Raw genomic sequence first — 18648 nt, forward strand, 5'->3', positions numbered from 1 at the left:
AAGTGTGAGCACCCTACAAGCTCACCTTCATTAGACCTCTGGGAATCCACATGGGACAGTGCTGTTAGGGCAGTGTCAGCCACAGGAAACCCTTTAATTGGCATTCACACCTTATTAGACGTCACAGAACCCAACCAGGAGACATGGAGCTGCTGGAAGCCAGGTATCATTAGCTCCACTGCTCGCAGAGCTGCACACTTAAAAAAGTCTTCCATGGCCCCAGCACTGAATGGAGTGGCCCTTCTCTGCAGAGCTGAGATTTACAGGACATGCAGAAACAAGAGAGGGAACAAAGTGCTGTTTGAACACGTCGACATAAAATCAGAAGGAAAAAGGAACGTGAAAGAGAAAGAAGAGTTGGGACAGACTCAACTGATCACTTCTGATAAACATTTCATTATTTTCTGCTTTTTTCTTAGCTCAGTGCTAATTACAGGAACACAACCTGTTCTCTGTCTGTGCCAATAAAAAGAAAATCAGAGGACTGCCACACTTGCTGTATTACAGATGCTTGGGATGGAAATTGTTAATTGATAGTGAGAATTCAGAATGGAATTCTGGATGGAATCAGAATGGAAATCAGAATTTGTCAATCAAAAACAATCTAGATTTATTTTTTTTTTGCTATAGTTGGAAAAAAATATCGAATTAGAACAGGTTTTCATTACTGACTTTTATTATCTGCCCATTTTTAATGAAAAGTTGCAATGTTCAAATCAGTACATTGTAAAGTTATGGACTAAACTCTAAGCTAATAACACCTTTTATTTTGTGCAGTTTTGCAGTAGTTTTACATTTTATTTGGAGCTGCATAGGGGATTTATCTATTAGCTTGCTTTTATTTCTGCTCATTTCACCAGCTAGTAAATGAGGTCTGCATAGATAGCATTGTTATTTCATAAATTTGTATGAATGAATTCAAGCTCATTCCATAACAGTTGCTATTTGTCATTCTTATAATGGTTCCTCACACAAAGTAGGTTTAACTATCACTGAATGGCAATAATTATTTAATAACAATTAGGTCTCAATTGAGCATCTGCTTAAATGCTGTCCTATACCATTCACTCCCAGGTTCTGTAGAGAATTTGTTCTCTGCTCTTATACCTGGGTACAATGGACCTGCTTTTCTTCCTTTTTCTGGCGAGGTGTCTACCCTTCTTCCCTGAGTCTGGTGACATAGGGACTTTAAGGGTTGAGGAGATGTAAAGAATAATTGCTTTGGCAACATTCTGTCTCCATCTCTCCCAAGGATCCACAATATTGCTTGTTTTTCCAAAATCCAGTACTGCTGCACCTATTTTTAATATGGATTCGTGCTACCGATGTGGGTTCATGCTGCTGCTGTTTTATATGAATAAACAAAGAGCTATCCTCTCTGTAGATAAAACCACATGGTGTGAACTGACATCAAGTGAGTTTTGTTAAAAATTTTACAAAGTAAAAGCAACGTGGAGGTGACTCTTCAAAAGAGGGTCAGTTGAGTGTTGAAGAAATGGGAGGCAAGTTGTTTTACTCAGCTCAGGTTGCTTTCAAAATGAAGCTAGCTCTGTTGTAGATAGAGTTTCCCTTGTGTACCAGTGTGGAGGTGACTGGAAATTGAATCTGAAAATGTACCCTTCTCCGTAATGGATATTGAAAATGTAAATGGAAGGAAAGATAAGCACAGTGGAAAACAACGAGTTTCTTTTTATATTACTGCCATCTCAAATAATTACCTAGGGAATTTCCTATGTTTTGTTTTAAATTATATGTATTGTAACTGCAGGGAACTTGTTTTCCAAAAGGGGAAAACGTAAAACAATTCTGGACTGCAAAGCTCTGCTGTCAGAGAAGTTTTTCTTGGAAACATTATCGGTCGTACAAAGAAAATACGCATGTAAGAAATTTTCCTTTTTTTATTGTAGAACTCTGTTGATCTTCCAGTGGGAGGCTGTAGCTGCAGTGAAAGGAAGAAAGGGAGAGCAAGCAGTGGAGGAGGTTGTGCTCGGGGAAGGAATGGTCCTGGAGCCCTTGACAGCACAGGCATGTGCTGCCCAACAGCTTGGCTCGGGCTCGGTGCGGGGTTCGCTGGAGTTTGGTAACCTATCTGCCAGTTTTTCCAGTGGTAGGAAATCTTTGCTTTCTGCCCAGGAAGGAAGGAGCAATCTGGGAATATGAGTCTTGATGCCTTTTTAAAGTTATTTTCTTGCTACAACACAAGCCCCCTGACACAGCTTGATCTGGCTGGCAAGAGGTCCTTTTATCCATGCAATTAGAATGAAAGAAGCAATCAGAGAAGTTGTTTGCCAGAAGCTGGCATTACATTTAAGAAAGGGTTTAACTTCTTTCAGTATCTGAGTTATGTTGCTGCTTTTCTTGCTGATACTTATTATTTGGACAGAGATAGGTGAGTTATGTCACTGCTTTTCTTGCTGATACTTCTTGTTTGGACAGAGATAGGTAAAACAATCCCTAAGGAAATATGGAAGTGGGTTTTTATCTCAGACACGAAGGACCTGGACAGTCAGAACTATTTTATTCACATGAATCTTACTCTTCAGTGGACACAGCAGCTGCTGCACAAATTTGTACAGGCAACCTGATAAAGGGTGAAAGTAATTTTAGCGGAAATAAAATGTGAGACTACTAGAGGGAAAGATTCACAAGAATGAGGGGTTAATCATTGCAGGACTAAACTGAGGTTCCAAAATGGAGAAATTACTTTCCTGTTTGATTTTGAAAGGACTGCAGCTTTCAAAATTCTGGTCACAGGAGGATGTTTCTCAGTAGATGTTTCTCATTAGAGTTTGTTGAAAACCTCTTTGAGGAAACTGTTTTTCATTGACAAATTTCATTTAATCAAAATAGATCTGGGTTCAGGTCCCTGTTGTGTGTGATTCAAAGTGTCCTGGGATGAAGAATGCTGAAGCTTTACCCTGAATCCATTATGCACTAATGAACCTGAGTATTAGCGATGATCAGGGAATAGTTATTCTGTCACAGGGAAGTTGAAGGGTGGAAAATTATCAGTAATCAAATTCTAAAAATGTTTGAAGTATTTTAATATTTGGGTGAATTGAATCTTTCTTTCAATCATTTTGCAACATGTTTTGGTTCTGACCTTTTCATTCCAATTAACTTGGATTGCAAAACAGACATTTTTAAGTTAAACTGTGCCATTGCATTCCATGTTGTCCAACAGCATATACTGGTAATTCTGAAACTCTTTTCCACACACCTTTCAAAACACAGTTCTTTTCTGAAAAGCGTGCTTTCCTAGAACCACGCTCTCTTCTGACAAATATGCCTTTCCAAAAATGGAATTAACAGGCCAGCTCCAGTCCAGAGAGGATGGTGTTCCTGTTGGTTAGCTTTTAGAAAACAAGATCTTAAAAACACTGCTAACTTCTAAGTGCATCATGTTGCTTGATGACTGTTCACATCATGCCACCAGATGTGAGCAACTTAACTGCTATTTGCTTTGGAAATATCTTTGAAGGAGCTGGAGGATCCAGCTCATGGAAACAGGTTAAGTAAATCTACATCTACCTGGCACAGCTGCTGATGCTGTGCTTGCAGCAGCAGAACCGCTAGAAGAACTTTCATTTTCCACAACAATACTTAAAAGAGAGAGGCAAGACCTTTCAGTGTTAATATGTGAAATATGAAGTGATTTTCAACATAAATTTAAAGATAGTTGTAAAGCCTCTGTATGTGATTGGACTGTTTACACTGGGCAGTTAGCTCATCTGCTCTCAAAGATAACTTTTATTTTGTAGATCTACAGTACAATGATATAACTTGCTGTAGATGGCTGATCATGGGGCTGTTTCCCACACTCCTCAATGCTCAAGGCATGAGGAATCATATTTGTTTTCTTAGGAAAGATGATCATGATCAGCACTATTATCAGTGTGTATGCCCACCTACTGCATAAAGGTCTACTTTGTAGTTTCAACAACTGACAGAATGCTTTAGTGAGATAAGGAAATATAACCATTCCTCTAGGGGTGGTTGAGAGGGAAAGAAAAAAAACCAAAAACAAACCAAACAAACAATTACCTCAGGGAACCTTCTGAAAATTCTTGATTTCTTCCACACTTCTCCTCTCAAAGACACAGGATACAAAGTTGCATCGTTCAGGGGCCCTCAATGAGTACCAGTTTCCCACTCCCAAACACCCTGTTTAGCTATTTATATCAAAGATACATTAATTGGCAGAGAAGATCTTAGGGGGAGGAAAAGTATGTTTGAGTAGACTAGGAATTAATGTGTTGTATAAAATTCCTAAAGGATCTTTTACAGTGCTCTCATCCCCTGCTGTGCCCTCATCTGATAAGTGGCTAATGGATTCTATACTTTTTATTCCTCCTTCATTGTTGGCCACTCACAGTTTCCCAAGGTTACTGGAGTGCAAAACATAAACAAGGTGTATCTTTCATGCCCCAAAATCAGGTACTTTGGGGTCTCTGTTCCAGCAGAAGTAACTGTCACCTTGGTTCTGGGTAGGCTTTTCAGCCTGTCTCAGGAGGCTTCTATGGCTTCAACAGAAGCTGTGTGGCTCTTCTTACTGCCCAGCTACTGCACCCTGATTTCCGTACCTGCAATCACTGCCTCGATGCTTCCTGAATGTCAGCTTAGCTCTGCTCAATCATCAGCATCATGTTGTCCAGTTGTAGAGAGGATCCAAGCTGTACAGGAGATAGAGTTTTTATCCCATAAACTTGTCTTGCATGGGCTGGAGATGACCTTCTCCATGGTCGTGAATGGTTGCCTGTTCTGTAGAACTTGGAGTTCTTAGTATCTTTGAATCTTTCTTGTGTTTGTTACCCCTCAAGTGTCACTAGTAAGTCCTCAGCTCATTAGGACCTCAAGTCTAGGATTCAGTAAAAAAGGTTACGTGGGATTTTTTCCCACAGTTGAGGCAATTCATAGATGTAATATCTGAGTCCTTCAAACTGCTTTCTGAAACCTGTACTAGACCTTGGAACAAATAGTAGTTCATTAGTTCATGTATATTAGCTCAATTCTAATGTTTTTAAATGGCTATCAGCTATCATCCAAATCAGTTTTGCATCTTGATCCAGTATCGGAAGCTGTGTTAAGTAACATCCCATCTGCTAACCTATATCTCTAGAGTCATTTAAGCAGCTAATGTCAATGAATCAAATCATTCCATCTGTACTGTATCAATATTTGGGAAGGTTTTTCTTACTTACAAATTCGTTCTTTAAAACAAAGAATTTTTTTTTTTTTTCCAGAGAGTACACCACATTATCTGATAATCCACTTCCCTAATGTTCTTAATCCTACAACCCTCTAGCAAAAATAATAATAGCTGATAGAAAGGATAATTTAGGTTATGCATTTAATGTACTGGTAAGTCAGTGTTCAACGAGACATGAGGAGGAGGAACCATCATTATACAGGCAGCCTTTCCATAGATATTGATATCCTGAAGATTTTAAGTACCGAAACTCTCAGAGGAGATTTTATTTGTCCACTTACATCACAGCTCTTGCCACATTAGTGTAAGTCCTGTGTCAGACAACAAATGCTGCGTGTACTGCTTTTTACTTTGCAGATCTGGGAGTGTCTAAATCGTTGTACAGGATCTAGGAAATACACATTTTCATTTCCATAGGCAAGAGCTTTGCAGCATATACACTGCATGACCCAGAAAGGTTTCCCTTTAGATGAGTCAATTTTTGCAAGTTGCTTTTGAGGATAAATTTTGAATTATATGTATGCCTTACCCAGATTACAACCATGCCCACTGCAATAAAATTAATTTTCTTAAGGCTATTGATTCACATGGATATCCAGATGAGCACAAATGGAATCTTTCCTGAAGCACCTTTTATTTGTTTACACCTTCAGTCCTTTTCCACCAGAATCTTAATCAAAAGACTAATCAAAAAAGCAATAGCTGCAACTATACTTATGAATAGTCATTCATAAGTGTTTCTCTAAAAGAAGGTGGACTTATGTCTTACAATATTAACCAGGAAGAATTTTTAATAGAAAAAGAAAGCTTCTGGAAAAAGATGATAAATATTGCTAAAAGTGAAAATATATTATACTATAAAAACAAAACAGTAAATCTTTCGCTTGCCATGTAGGCATATCAGTAAAAATATTTCAAAAGAAGTCAACCAAATTAATGGAAAAGCAAAATTGCTAATCTATTGTAAAACCTCTCAAAGGTATTTCAGAGGAATAATAGTTGTTTATCCTCTTGCTGTAGTAAGAATATTAGAAACTGTGAAGTCAAAGGCCAATTTCCTAATCGGATGGCATTTTGAGAGCTATTTTATTTAGAGATCCTATGCAGTTTAGAACTAAAGCTGAAATAACTCTCTGTCTTCTGGGGAAGCAAGATGGCATTCTGCTAAATGCTAGAATTTTATCATTTGAAGGAAAAAAAAAAAAAAGGCAAAAAGAAAGCAGCTAGTGAGACCTAAGAATATAAAAGCATTTGAGATCTCAGAAGGAGTTTAAATCAATGCACTGCCACAGTTACAGCACAGATGAAAGCGCCTGCTGTCTCAATTGCCAGGAAACTACTTAGAAACTCTCACTTTGATTTTTTTTTTTTTTTTTTTTGGTAGTCCGTTACATTACGACTAAATGGAGTATATGGGGACATCACTGCTTTGATGTTGTGCAGCTACAACAAATGGAAACTAATATAGTAGAACAGTCAAGCTATGTGATTTGCGTTTGTGTATACAAATATATACCCATCAGTCTTCTTACTTCTAGACCATGTATCGCTGCCACCCCTCTGCCTTCTTAATGTTACTTGTTTTCATAAAAAATTACAATTCTTTTACACACATATTCTAGAGAAACGTATTTTGGAGGGGTGTAAAAATCAAAATTTTCTGCAAGCTATTGTCTCCTATCATGAATTAATTTTTGGCAAAGAGTTTTGATAGTACTTTGGTACAATTTTGAATAGGAGCATGAGTGCTGCCAGACGTTGCAGCTTTCTTGTTCTCACAGATCTAGTCACATCAAGAATACTTACACTTCTTGCAAAGCAACACACTATTAAACAGGCTAGTTTCTCTGGCCTGCTCCAGCTTTTTTTCAGTGAACTAGCAGTATATGAGATTATAGACACATTACCTCTTGTTAGTTGAAACTAGCATAGGGAAGAACTGATACAAACATGTCTAGATCTGCGTCTCCTCTGCCACCTCTGATGAAATTTCTGCTATTGATGGAATAGAAAGAATGCAGGTGGGTACTGGGGTCAATTTTTGGGACAATCTTCCCCATCATCAGCTCTCCAAATAGGATTTCACTGTATAATTACTTTATGTAAAAACTGAAGGGTTTTTAATGTAAAAAAAAAAAAAAAAAAGAAAGTGGGGTAAGAGAGAGTGGACACTGTAATGCCTGAAGAGGAGCATATTGTTTCCTTTTTTTAGTGTTACAGAAAATATTTTCTCCTCTGCAAGATCACTCAATGGGAAAGCTCAAAGGCCACATTTGCTTTAGGGAGTGATCTGTCTGGAAGTGCCTCAGACACTTTGCGGAGGTTCTGGTTGGCACAGGTCTTCCACATGGTCCCCCAGGTTATGTCCAATTTGGACAGAAACCAAATCTATTTTTGCAGAGAGCAAAATAAAATTAAAAAAAATGCAGTGTCTGGGTATTCTTCCTGTTGCTCCTAAAAACACAGACTATGGACAAAACCTAGAAAGCCTTACTCAGAGATCTCAGTAAATGGTACAGGGGATTTGCGTTAGTAAAGGCTTCAGGAATTGGCATTTGTGTAATGATTCTGCTAAAAGCAAAAGCATTTACAGTGTTTTATAGCTGATGTGGTAGTAGCTGTCACCAATAATGAACTTTTTCTTCAAAATATTTGAATGTAAAGTTTCAGATTGATGTGAATTATTAATAACAATCATGTAATCTGTAAAATTCAATTTACACAATAATAATCTCCTGACATTTTACACCCATTCCTCAAGTAAGATTTGTAATGGCTCTAGATCCTTTGACAAAGTTAGGCTCAGTATTTATGTTTATTTAGTAATAGAGCAGACAGGTCATTTCTTATGCAAGGCAAGAGCAGGGACCTTTGCATGCCTCTCCCATCATTTTGCAGAACAGTTTCACTTAGAGCCTTAGCCTGTGATTCATTTCACATCCCCACTCCCCAGTGAGATCATTTGGTGTATGTTTGATTTACCAGCAGCAAAGCAGGTGTTGTGTCTTTTACTATCTCAGACCTGTCTGTATAGATTAGAATTGTTACCTACAGTTCCAACTTATACTGAAAAATTTTAGATTTCAGAATACCGAGAGCATGTTATAATTGCTTATCCATAGCATGTTGGCCTGCTTTTCTCTTCTGGGACATAAGGGGCAATCATTGGAGTCTGGATCTGGGGGAAAGGGGAAGAGGTCAGATGTTAAAAATGAAACTGTAGCAGTTCTACTGTTAAGGCAGAACTAGACAATGCAGTAAAACCAAGCTGGTGAAAAATTATCTACCTGTATATTAATGCAATATGAATAACATACATTACCTTTTTACATGGGAAAAATATAGCACCTTTCTCTTCTAGCCCAAGTTCTAGTCCAAAGCTGGAAATAAACACAAGCAAGACAGCAGAACAGCCCTTGTCAGCCAGACAGCTAACAGCTTCATTGTGATCTGGACCTTTCTCTGTCCCGTAGGTTGCTCACACGGCCTGCCTCTCATCTTCCAAAGAAGAAAAAGCTACTTTCTACCTAAATGTTTCAGGTGAAAGCCTGGGTTAGTGAACAGTTGAATGTTACTTTACACATCAAAGAGTTTTACGTGGATTATGTAGGATCAGGGGATATTAAACAGGTGCCATCTCTGCCATGGGAAGTCCCAGCACTACTGCTTGCCAGAACCTAGGCTGATAAACCACATGAGAAGCTGATCGACACTTGCTCTCTTTCTTATACTCATCCAGAATTTGGCCACAGGATGCAGACTGCTGGCCTGGCACAATAAGACCATGTGTATGTTCCCAGTTGTGATGGTTCCATTTTTATTCAGGGTTTTGCTTCAGGGTCTGAAGGGAATCGATGGTTTTGGTTGGTAAGAGCAGCTGAGCAGGCAGGGCTGGTTGCAGTTCAGTTTCATGCTGCTGCTCCGATTGATGTGCAAGGCACAGCCAACAGCAGCACCCTGCTCGCCTTTATCTCCCGTTGAGATGGTTTAATGAGATTAAATGAGAGGTGGTAGCAACCAAAAGGTAGTTGCATTTTAAATATGGCCATAGCTGGACTGCCCTTCCTACTCTTCACACCCATAAGATAAGGTAGGAGCAGAAGAGAGGGCTCATGGTTCAGCTCTGCCAGGGAGGGGAAGCGTGCCTGTTCCCAGTGCAAGCACCAGGAGAGAAGTGAGGGCATTAATGATGTGTGGAGACAGGTCGGTTCAGTTCTTCTGCAATCTTTCCGGATGCGTGAGTTTGAGTCTCACCTGGTCTATTGCCCTGCCACTTCTCTTATGCTGAAAAGAGGGCACAGTGTCATTTAAACTGGTGATTCAGAGGCAGCCAGGTATGATGCTAAAAACCTCTCTCTGTGGTGTTGAAATTGTCATGGCTGATGGGTCAGAGTGACCTTTTATCTTGACTCTGTTTGCCACCTTTTAAAATGCAGCAAAGGCTTCTGCGTTGAATCATAGAAGATACCATAAGCCTAAAACACACCTCTCACTATCTGATATGTGCAACGTAAGAATTCTGAAGCTCAGACTCTTTTGGAATTTGCCAAAATCATGACAAAAGTATTTTTTTTGCTTTTGTATGTATTAATGTTTGAATCTCCCTTGTTCTAGGAAAGGCCCATAAATATAAGCACCTGCTTTTATCACAGTGAAATCAGTGAAAGACATTTCTTTGGTTAATTATCTGCACCATTGGGCACTGCAGTCATACGGCTCCTACAGAAGAGGAGGATTGTCTGAAACCACTTACTAATTCTGTTTCTAAGTCTTTCCATTTCAGATAACATTTTTCTTTAGTGCAGTTTTACATTATTCTTACAAAAGTGCATTTTGCTTTCAGTTCTGGAACCTACTTGGCTTTCCATGGAAGGCAAACAGTTCACTGCACATAGACTCCCAGGGATCAAATGTTAGCTCTTAGTGTGATATCATCTTCTGCACATTTTTATATTATTGCAGTTCATAACACTGCACCACAAGATGGAAAACAGTAAAAGCCTCTTTATTTATAGGGTTATTACAGGTATCCTCCAGTGTATCTCATGTGTATACATCCTGTCAAAATATTTCAGGCTTTTGACAACAATGCCTGAACTTGTTTCAAGTGACATGACATGGCTTTTAACTGTATTTTTTTTCAGTTTTATTATTTTTCAGAATAGCTAATAAAACTGTTACCATGCACTAAAACAAAACAAAACAAACAAAAAAAAAAACAAAACAAACAAACAAACAAACAAACAAACAAAAACAGAATCCTTTGGTGAAAAAAAAGGTTTAAATAAGCAGCAATTGAGGTCTGTAGTTAAATAACCTGTACAGGAAATTATTATGGTGTTCTCTATAATTGCTCTGGAAAAAAAAACAATTCTTGGAGTCTATGGAAGACATAACAGACCTAATTAATGCCCACACAGTTTCTCCAGAGAAACAGATTTTGTGTAATGTAAATGCACTGCATGGGAAATGTTCTTGTGCTTATTTTATACTTTGCCCTTATTTTGTGCTCATACAGCTGTAGCGTATAGTGTTTTACAGTGTGATGTGTACCTGTCTTCACAATTGCAAGGTGTATTATAATTTCTGAAATGTGAAAAAACATTATATATTTTCTCTATTTTTTTTAAATGCCCATCCCAATTATGATCCAAGGTGTATTTTCATGTCCAGAGTGTGTGTGTGTGTGTCTGTGCACGTGCAGAGGTTCGTGTTCTAAAATCAGTGAATATTTCATTTTTGTGTTCATTATACGTGTATGTAAGTGTAGGTGTTATGAGGAGCATTCTTTTTAGCTTTTAGAATAAAAGCTGAATCAGAAGCTGAAAACACTGACACATCTGGAATTTCAGAGCAATTCCAGAAACTGACAATTACTGTTTCTCAACCAACCCTGCACCCCGTCACTGATGGATGATTAGAGTTTAGCTAATGAGAAGGTGTTCAGAGAAGAGTCAGTGGTCTCTCTGCGTTTAAATCTGAGTTGACATCCACAATGTGGCCCAAAAGAATGTCTATAAATGGTCAGACTGTTCTCTACTGTCAGTAATTTTGTGTTTACAATTTAAACTCTGCAGGTCAGGGAACATTGCTTTATATGTCTGTATTGCTGTCTGTGTTTCTAAAGCATCTAAAATAAAGTGACCTGGCCTCCCAGTGCCACAGGATGGCCAGTGGTGGTAAGCAGAAAAGGACCTTTCTGTTCTGTGCCTGGCAATGCACACTCATACTAACAGGTCAGATGAATGGATGCTGTTAGGTGAGACATTTTTCTTGGAACCAGTGAAAGGACAAGTGGCAATGGGCACAAACTGGAGCACAGGAAATTATGTTTAAGAAAAAGCTGCAAAGGAGATTGAACACTGGACCAGGTTTCTCAGAGAGGTTGTGTAGTCCCTGCCTTTGGAGATATTCAAACCCCTACTGCATACAGTCTTGGGTAGCCTTCTCTAGTTGACCCTTCTCTGAGCTGGGATGTTGAACAAAACAGTGCCTTGCAACCTCAGCAAGTCTGTGGTTCTGTGATTTGCTTGAGTGGGACCTAACTGGATATATCTGTGTTTCCTGATCAGAGCAGGCTGGGGAATTCACTGTCTTTCTGCAGGCAAAGGTCTGAGCATAGCTGGTAGTTTGCCACTGTGCTTGACATACTTGGCACCAGCACCCTGGAAGGCACACTTGGGACTTGGCTTGCAGGCTTACTTCTGAACAGCCTTCGAGTCTGGTCTAAGGGCTGCCATTAGGAAACCTAGCCATAATTAGTGTTACTGAGTCCTTTTTTTTCCTGAACTGCTGTGGTGGTATCATGACATAGGATTAAGCAACCAATTAACACCCTGAATTATTGTAGTTCTTTCCAAGAGAAGTTGCAGAAAGGGTCATCTGATAATCAGTAAGTACAAAGAGCTTGCTATTTCTGTATGCTCCTCTGCCAGGATGTTGCTGATAACTGACGTATTCTGTAGGTGTGCAGTGCAATCCAGAATCAAGATTTCACTGTTATTGATGACTACTGCACAGGACTGCGAGCTCTTCTTTACCTGCAAAGCATTGAGGAACTTGAAGACTGGAATGGACAGAGTCCTGCAACCATGCGCCATCAGAAAGGAAAACCAGTACCTAAAATTGCTGATCTGATGGGAAAGGTATGATGTTTCATTGCTATTCCTGTATAATGGCACTATGTCTTGGCTTTGAATGCAGTTCCATAATAATTGGGTGCAATTTCTGCTACTTGCCTTGTTTAGCCACTGCTGTGATAATTAGTCACGAGGTCTCTTTCCTTCTGAGTGTTAACAAATATCTGAAGGCACCTTAAGAAGACAAGCTTGAAAAGACTTGATATGGAATAATATTTTCACAATAAATGTGATCTCTCCACTTGATTCATAACATCATGTCTTTATAAAGTGTAGGATGTAAAATTACAAATGCATTGGAACAAGTTCTATAACTACTTGTTTTAATGAAACTCAACTCAGTTCAGACTGATGCTAATACTGTGCCAGAAGGTCCTGGGTGTTCCAGCTAGGATGCAACATTCAGAAGACATGGAAGTCCCCTAGCACTGGACCTGACTAGCTGAGACAACTTATCACAAATCACCTGTTAGCTGGAACACTAGGTCAGGTAGGAGTGGCCCATCAATCATCATACTTGAGCATCTCATAGCCTTTAATGTGTGCAGACTCCCAAACCAATCTAAAAGGCAGGGAAGTTCCAAGTGAGGAACAGTGATACCAGATAATTTAATAGATTCTACAAGATCATTTAAACCTAGAAAAATCTGTGGTGCAATAGGAATATAAACTATGATCTCTCTGAAATCCTAACCTCTGGACTGCTTTCCTCTCTGCTTTAGTAGTTCCCTGCTACAAAAGCATCTTTGGAGATTTTCACCAGATGCAGTGGGTTGCAGCCACCCCCGTACTGCTCACCCGTCCACCAGGGCACCAGCTAATCCATTCTGAGAAGCAAAGAGGTGTAACTGGCTTCCTACTGGTGCCCTGCTGCCTACACTGCCTACTGCTCTAAGCGAAATACCTGCGCAGCAGGGAGGCCGAGCTTTTGTTTCTGGCTACTAGAGGGGATCACTTTGAAGACTGATTTCATTTATATACCATGCCTATTGATTAGCCTTCCAAAAATCTGATATAACAATGTTGAAATGTTGTAAAAAGTAAAGAATTACAAAAGAATAGGATTTGGTTTGTCAAACACCTCCAAATCTCTGCTTATTGTTACTGATGACTGGAGTTGGATTTAGCAGGAGATTAGAGACGCCTATATTGTTGTTGTTCTCTGTGGAGCTCTGAAAATTATAACATTACTTTCCAGGAGAAAAGACAATCCTGTTCCTAAAGCTCTGGATAATACGCTGCTTAAAAATAAAACAAGATATAAGCAGTTTCATTTTCGTCTACTTATGTTAAGCAGTTAAACCAGGCTCAAAGGGCTATAGCTGAACTTCCTTCCTTTAACACCTGTAGAAACACACACAGAATTTCCACCTCACATAACAGAGATTTGTTGTAACTCTTCTTTAAAGGTGCATTTAGTGTTCTTTGTATTAGCTTTGTATTTTACTAAACAGACAACCACTGTCAAAGATGTTTCTCATGTCCTTTTGAATGTGAAAAAAAATTATAATTCTTAGTCTTTTCCACTTGTCACTACATCAATAATTAACTTTAAACAGGTAGCATGAAAAGATGCTTTAAGGAAGCATTTAATAATTCAAAGGAATCTTAACCTGAAACAGGTCGCATGAAAAAGAATGAAAAACAAAGCCCTGTGTAATCTTGTCTGGCTGGCTCTGTTAGACATTTGAAAGGAATAAGGCATACAGAATATATCTGATTGTGTATTTGATTGTCTTTAGCACTGAATTATATCATTGGCTCATTGCTGCTACATAATAACATTTAAAATTAACCAGGCTGCATTATTGGTACAGTAGAGATGTATTTTAGGCATAGGCTCAGGATGGCTGCTTGTCCAGGAATGAATGTTCAAGAGAAAAGGAAGAAAAATAACACAACATGAGTAAAAGGAAATACCATGATAAATGATCCTACTAGGGGCAATCAAATACAGAGGTTTGATATCATTAATATTTATAATATCATAATTAGCAAGACTGTGCCTTAGCAGTATTATTAGTGTAACTAATTATGTTATCATAAACTAAGTTTGCAGTATTATAGGAATCAGTATTCTTACCTTCATAAATTATTATCAATATTGGATTTCATGTACTTGTGCCTAGTAAATTTAGTTACATACTGTAGTTTCATCTAGATTCATACACAGATATCTAGCTTTCTTGGCAGGAATTCATAACACACACCTCTGATTCTCTTTCTAAAATAAATTCACTAAAAATCATGTCCTTGCTCTCTATTTAGAAAAAAAGAAGATAGCCTGTTGGTGTGTATGTTCTCACTGATAAAACTAATGTGTAGAAATACCTATGCTATACATGGAGTAGAATGTGCTAGCCAAAATTGTGCATTATGACTTAAAATCTTACAAGGATCTGTCCAAATTTGCTTTGGTATTACTGTAAGATTAAATGCGGTTTCTTCAGTAAGACCCTGTGAGAAGCTGCACTGCAAATACCGATGAACTTCTGCATTCTAAAAAAAAAAAAGTGAAGATGATAATTTTCCTATGTTGTATTTCTACTATAGTAAATGTAAAAATATAAAGGATTTATCCTCCATTTTGTTACAGAATTCCTATTAATTTTCATATTGATTCATGGGGATAGGAAGTTTGAGAAATTGTCAATTTAACGAGAGGGCACTGAGGGACAAGAATAATTTTCAACAGCATCAAGAACCACTTGCCTTCTGTTCATATACAAATTCACAGAGGCTCTCCCAGTTTGGAATATATCGCAGAGACTGCATTTATTCTATTATTCCCAGCAAAGTGTGTGTGTAATAGTATCTATTGTGATGCACAGTGCAATATTAAATGTTAATGTCCATATTTTTATATAGAAGTGCACTGTTCTTTTGATAATTTATTTTTTGTCTTGGTTTCAGCATCAAACAGATGCTGAGTGTAGTTTTGCCACAGGAGAGTGACACAATAGCGTTTTGTCATGAAATATGGTAGTAGTTGATGACCAGAGTAAACTAAAAGATAAATACTTCCTTCTAAATTGTACACCCGACATCAAACTGAAGCTGTCTTGCCATGTGGTCACCAGATAAATGACAAGGTGAGCTGAACAGTTATTGCTGTCAGTTGTTACATTTATCACAATAATTTCCTTCCTAAACAGAAAGAATGATAAAAATAATTTGCTAAATACTGTAATATAGCAAGAGGTTTAATAGCAAACAAATCAGCTTCAGGCTGAAAACGAGAATCATGTTGATTAGTACTTGTTCCTGCTTCTGCATTAATGAAACTAATACTTTCACCTGATAATTTATAGTCCTTAACATATGAGAAGCATCATAGCACTGAAATATATTTTGGAAACTGGAGTGCTCTTTTAATGTTTTTCACTGTTGCAGAATGCATTTTTTTTTGTCTATAGACCCTAAATTTATCATCTTTGAGCCAGCTCGTAGACATTTTCTGATAGTCATTTCGATGGTGCCAGCTTTTTTCCTTTTGCTAACGCAGCAGTTGCTGCTGGAGTCGATACTTGCCGTTGTCCATGATGTGACCTGTGGTACTACGCTGCCTGTCATAGCAGTGAGGTTCCTGCTTAGATATGCTAACCTCAGTCGTGGCTTCCAGGCACCAGCTGATACTGTTTTCCATAGCTATACCCATTTTATTCCTTTTTTTTCTGTGGTTTTAGCCTTACCCCTAACTGCTCCAAAGACAGTCCTAGACTCACAAAGGTGAACAAAGCCAGTCTTCTGGGCTTCCTTCCTCACTGCTTTTCTGATGGCTTATTTAGTTGTTTGAGGGCTATTTTTTTTTCCTGTGGAGGACCTGATTTGAAGCCTTGACAGAGATGACTGTCATGAATATCACCTCTGAATCACCTTTCCATTAAATGCATGGAATAAAACTTGTCACCTTGTCTCAGCTATAATCTCAGCTTGCAAATCTCGACACTGAGATGAGAGAATGGCAGGGTAATGATGACACCACACTTCTCACTGACTCCCTCGAGGAAGAACTTTTGTAAAAGCACACTTACCTCAGCATGAATTTAGGACTGAAATCAAGTGCATGGTGCAATCAGGCAGACAGTTAAGATGTAGAGCATGCTCTTACAACCCAAAATTATTAGGGTGGCTGCATAAGAGAGAGGGAGAGCACAGGTAGTATCCTTACAATGCAAAATTAACAGAATTATGTTTTAAAATAATGTTCCTGAGTTTCTCGGGAAGACACATAACTGGGAGCAAAAAAAAAAAAAGACAACTCTGTTCTCACCAGGTATCTGGATAAGGTACAGTGTTCCCCAGAGGTACAATTTGATCTCCTGTGTGTAGTTACTGTCTCACCTTGTCTGTTTATTACAGGACACTTTTATTAGTTGCTCACTGATCTTACTCCAGAGAGCTGAAGCCAGTATGTGCCAGAAATGCACTGATGTCAGCTGGTTGTCACAGAAGTCGTAGTGTTTTTCTGTATAAACTTCCACCTAATGTCAGGTATAAAAATCATATTTAATGCAGAGGCCACTATACGTGCTGGGCAGCTAAACATTAAAAATACAGCAGCATGTTCATTTGGTAGGTGTGAGTTTATAGGTAGAGATGGTTATATATGGATGTTTCATACCTTGCTTTCAGCACCAGAATTTTGAAAAAGCTGACATTTGTTTGATCATGTCTAAAGGTTAAAAGGTTAAAAAGATGAAGTAATACAAGCATCTTGATTCCAGAAATATCCAAAACCCAAAACAAACTGTTTTTCATAGTGGATCCTTCTCAACTATTAAGGTTGTACTGTACTGTAAATGTTAAAAAAAAGTGATAAAAACACATTTATAGAAGGTGGTTTTCTCCAGCAGACAAATGAGTGAGAATGATCCTGAACATGCACAATGTATGAACTTCAGTGAAAATTCTCATCACCTTAAATTTAGCAAACTTCTGATTTCATACTCTGTGAATGCATGGGCTTCCATTAGGACTAAAATACACACTTCCTTCAAGTACCTATGGGCACTAAAAGCTGAGTCTTCTCAATAGTACCAACCTGCTAAATTCTAAATCAACTGCAGTCAAATCTGAGTAGCCTTTTGTGTGGCATGGAAAAAACATTGCTATACCATCAAGATTTCTTGCAAAATATTAAATTAGTTCTTCTATTAGATAAACAAATAAAACATGAGCTCCGACATGTAGAAGCACTACTGCAATGCATGTACCAAGTTTTGGCTGCCTTCAGATCCTTCAACACCTCTCACTGCTTTCTGTGAGCAGAGGTTTTCACCCTTCATTTTTGGAAGCATTCCTTGTTGTTCTGGAAGGCAAATTTGTCCAGTGTGGTAAAGAACTGTCCATTATTATTTATTTCCAGCACTTCATAAAGAAGACAGAACAAATGGTATTTTTGGCCATCTCTTCATATGGTGGTACAGAGATTGCAATAAAAATTAACATTGATGAAGAAACCCTTTTTCCCATATTGCCATCACCAGTTCTGAAGAAGAGTCAGAGGGAGAAAAGAATTATTTTAGGCTGGTTGTTCTTTTTTCCCATTAGCTAAAGCTTGCACCTGAAATGCAGCTCTCAGCCAGGCAAAACCCTCTGAAGTGTAAGCCAGTATGGATCAAGAAACCTCTTGGTTTAGGATATTATAGGAACTGTGCATCAGCACACTCAGGGACTGCTGTCACATATGCTTGTTGGGTTGACCAAAACTAAGGCTCTACCAAAATATATCTGAATCAGCATCTGCGGGCAGATGAGGAAGTAAGTTCTTTCCTCCTGCTTCCTCCTCTGGGTCTTTCACCTCCTCCTCTGACATGGTGAAAAGTCTCCACAGTCACAGCTCCAGGTAGGAGCCTGACAGTCCTTCTGTGGAGCATCACCAGTAGCTTTCTGGGGAGTCCCAGCAGCGCAGACTTCTGCACCCCATTGTGCAAGTCATGCTTATCAGGTTTGCTGCCATTGGTGAACCTCACAGCGTTTGCAACCTGAAAGCGATTATGAGCAATCCCTGGCCTGAACAATTTGTAGAAAAAGGACCTCTCTAAAATTATTTTTTTTTCCCTAACTGGTCTATTATGAAAGCTTATGTTATGATTATCTACAGTGCTGTTTCTCAGAGACTGCAGGTTGTTACATAAAACGGATCTTTCCTAATGGTGTAGCCATTTGCAGTGGAAATGGATAAAACAAAAGAAACTCCGATTATTAAAGTGGATTTAAAATAGTTTAATCTTTGTGGGTTTTATATGTCCTGTATGCTAAATTTGCTTTGAGCACTGAGTGCACCCTCAGCAAGTT

General features: G+C 38.6%; 1 protein-coding gene across 1 annotated transcript in view; it reads left to right on the plus strand.

Annotated features, from left to right (window-relative positions):
• Window positions 1-12354, plus strand: part of DPYD (dihydropyrimidine dehydrogenase) — a gene marked incomplete at its 3' end in the record, with an annotated part of 141579 nt that extends 129225 nt beyond the window's left edge. Inside the window, exon 13 of the mRNA XM_008939591.1 lies at window positions 12175-12354. Coding sequence (XP_008937839.1) covers window positions 12175-12354 — 180 coding nt within the window. The remainder of the gene's footprint in view (window positions 1-12174) is intronic.
• Between the last annotated feature and the right edge of the window lie 6294 nt (window positions 12355-18648).

This window comes from Merops nubicus, unplaced genomic scaffold (assembly GCF_000691845.1).
Source record: "Merops nubicus isolate BGI_N331 unplaced genomic scaffold, ASM69184v1 scaffold12384, whole genome shotgun sequence".
Taxonomy (NCBI): domain Eukaryota; kingdom Metazoa; phylum Chordata; class Aves; order Coraciiformes; family Meropidae; genus Merops; species Merops nubicus.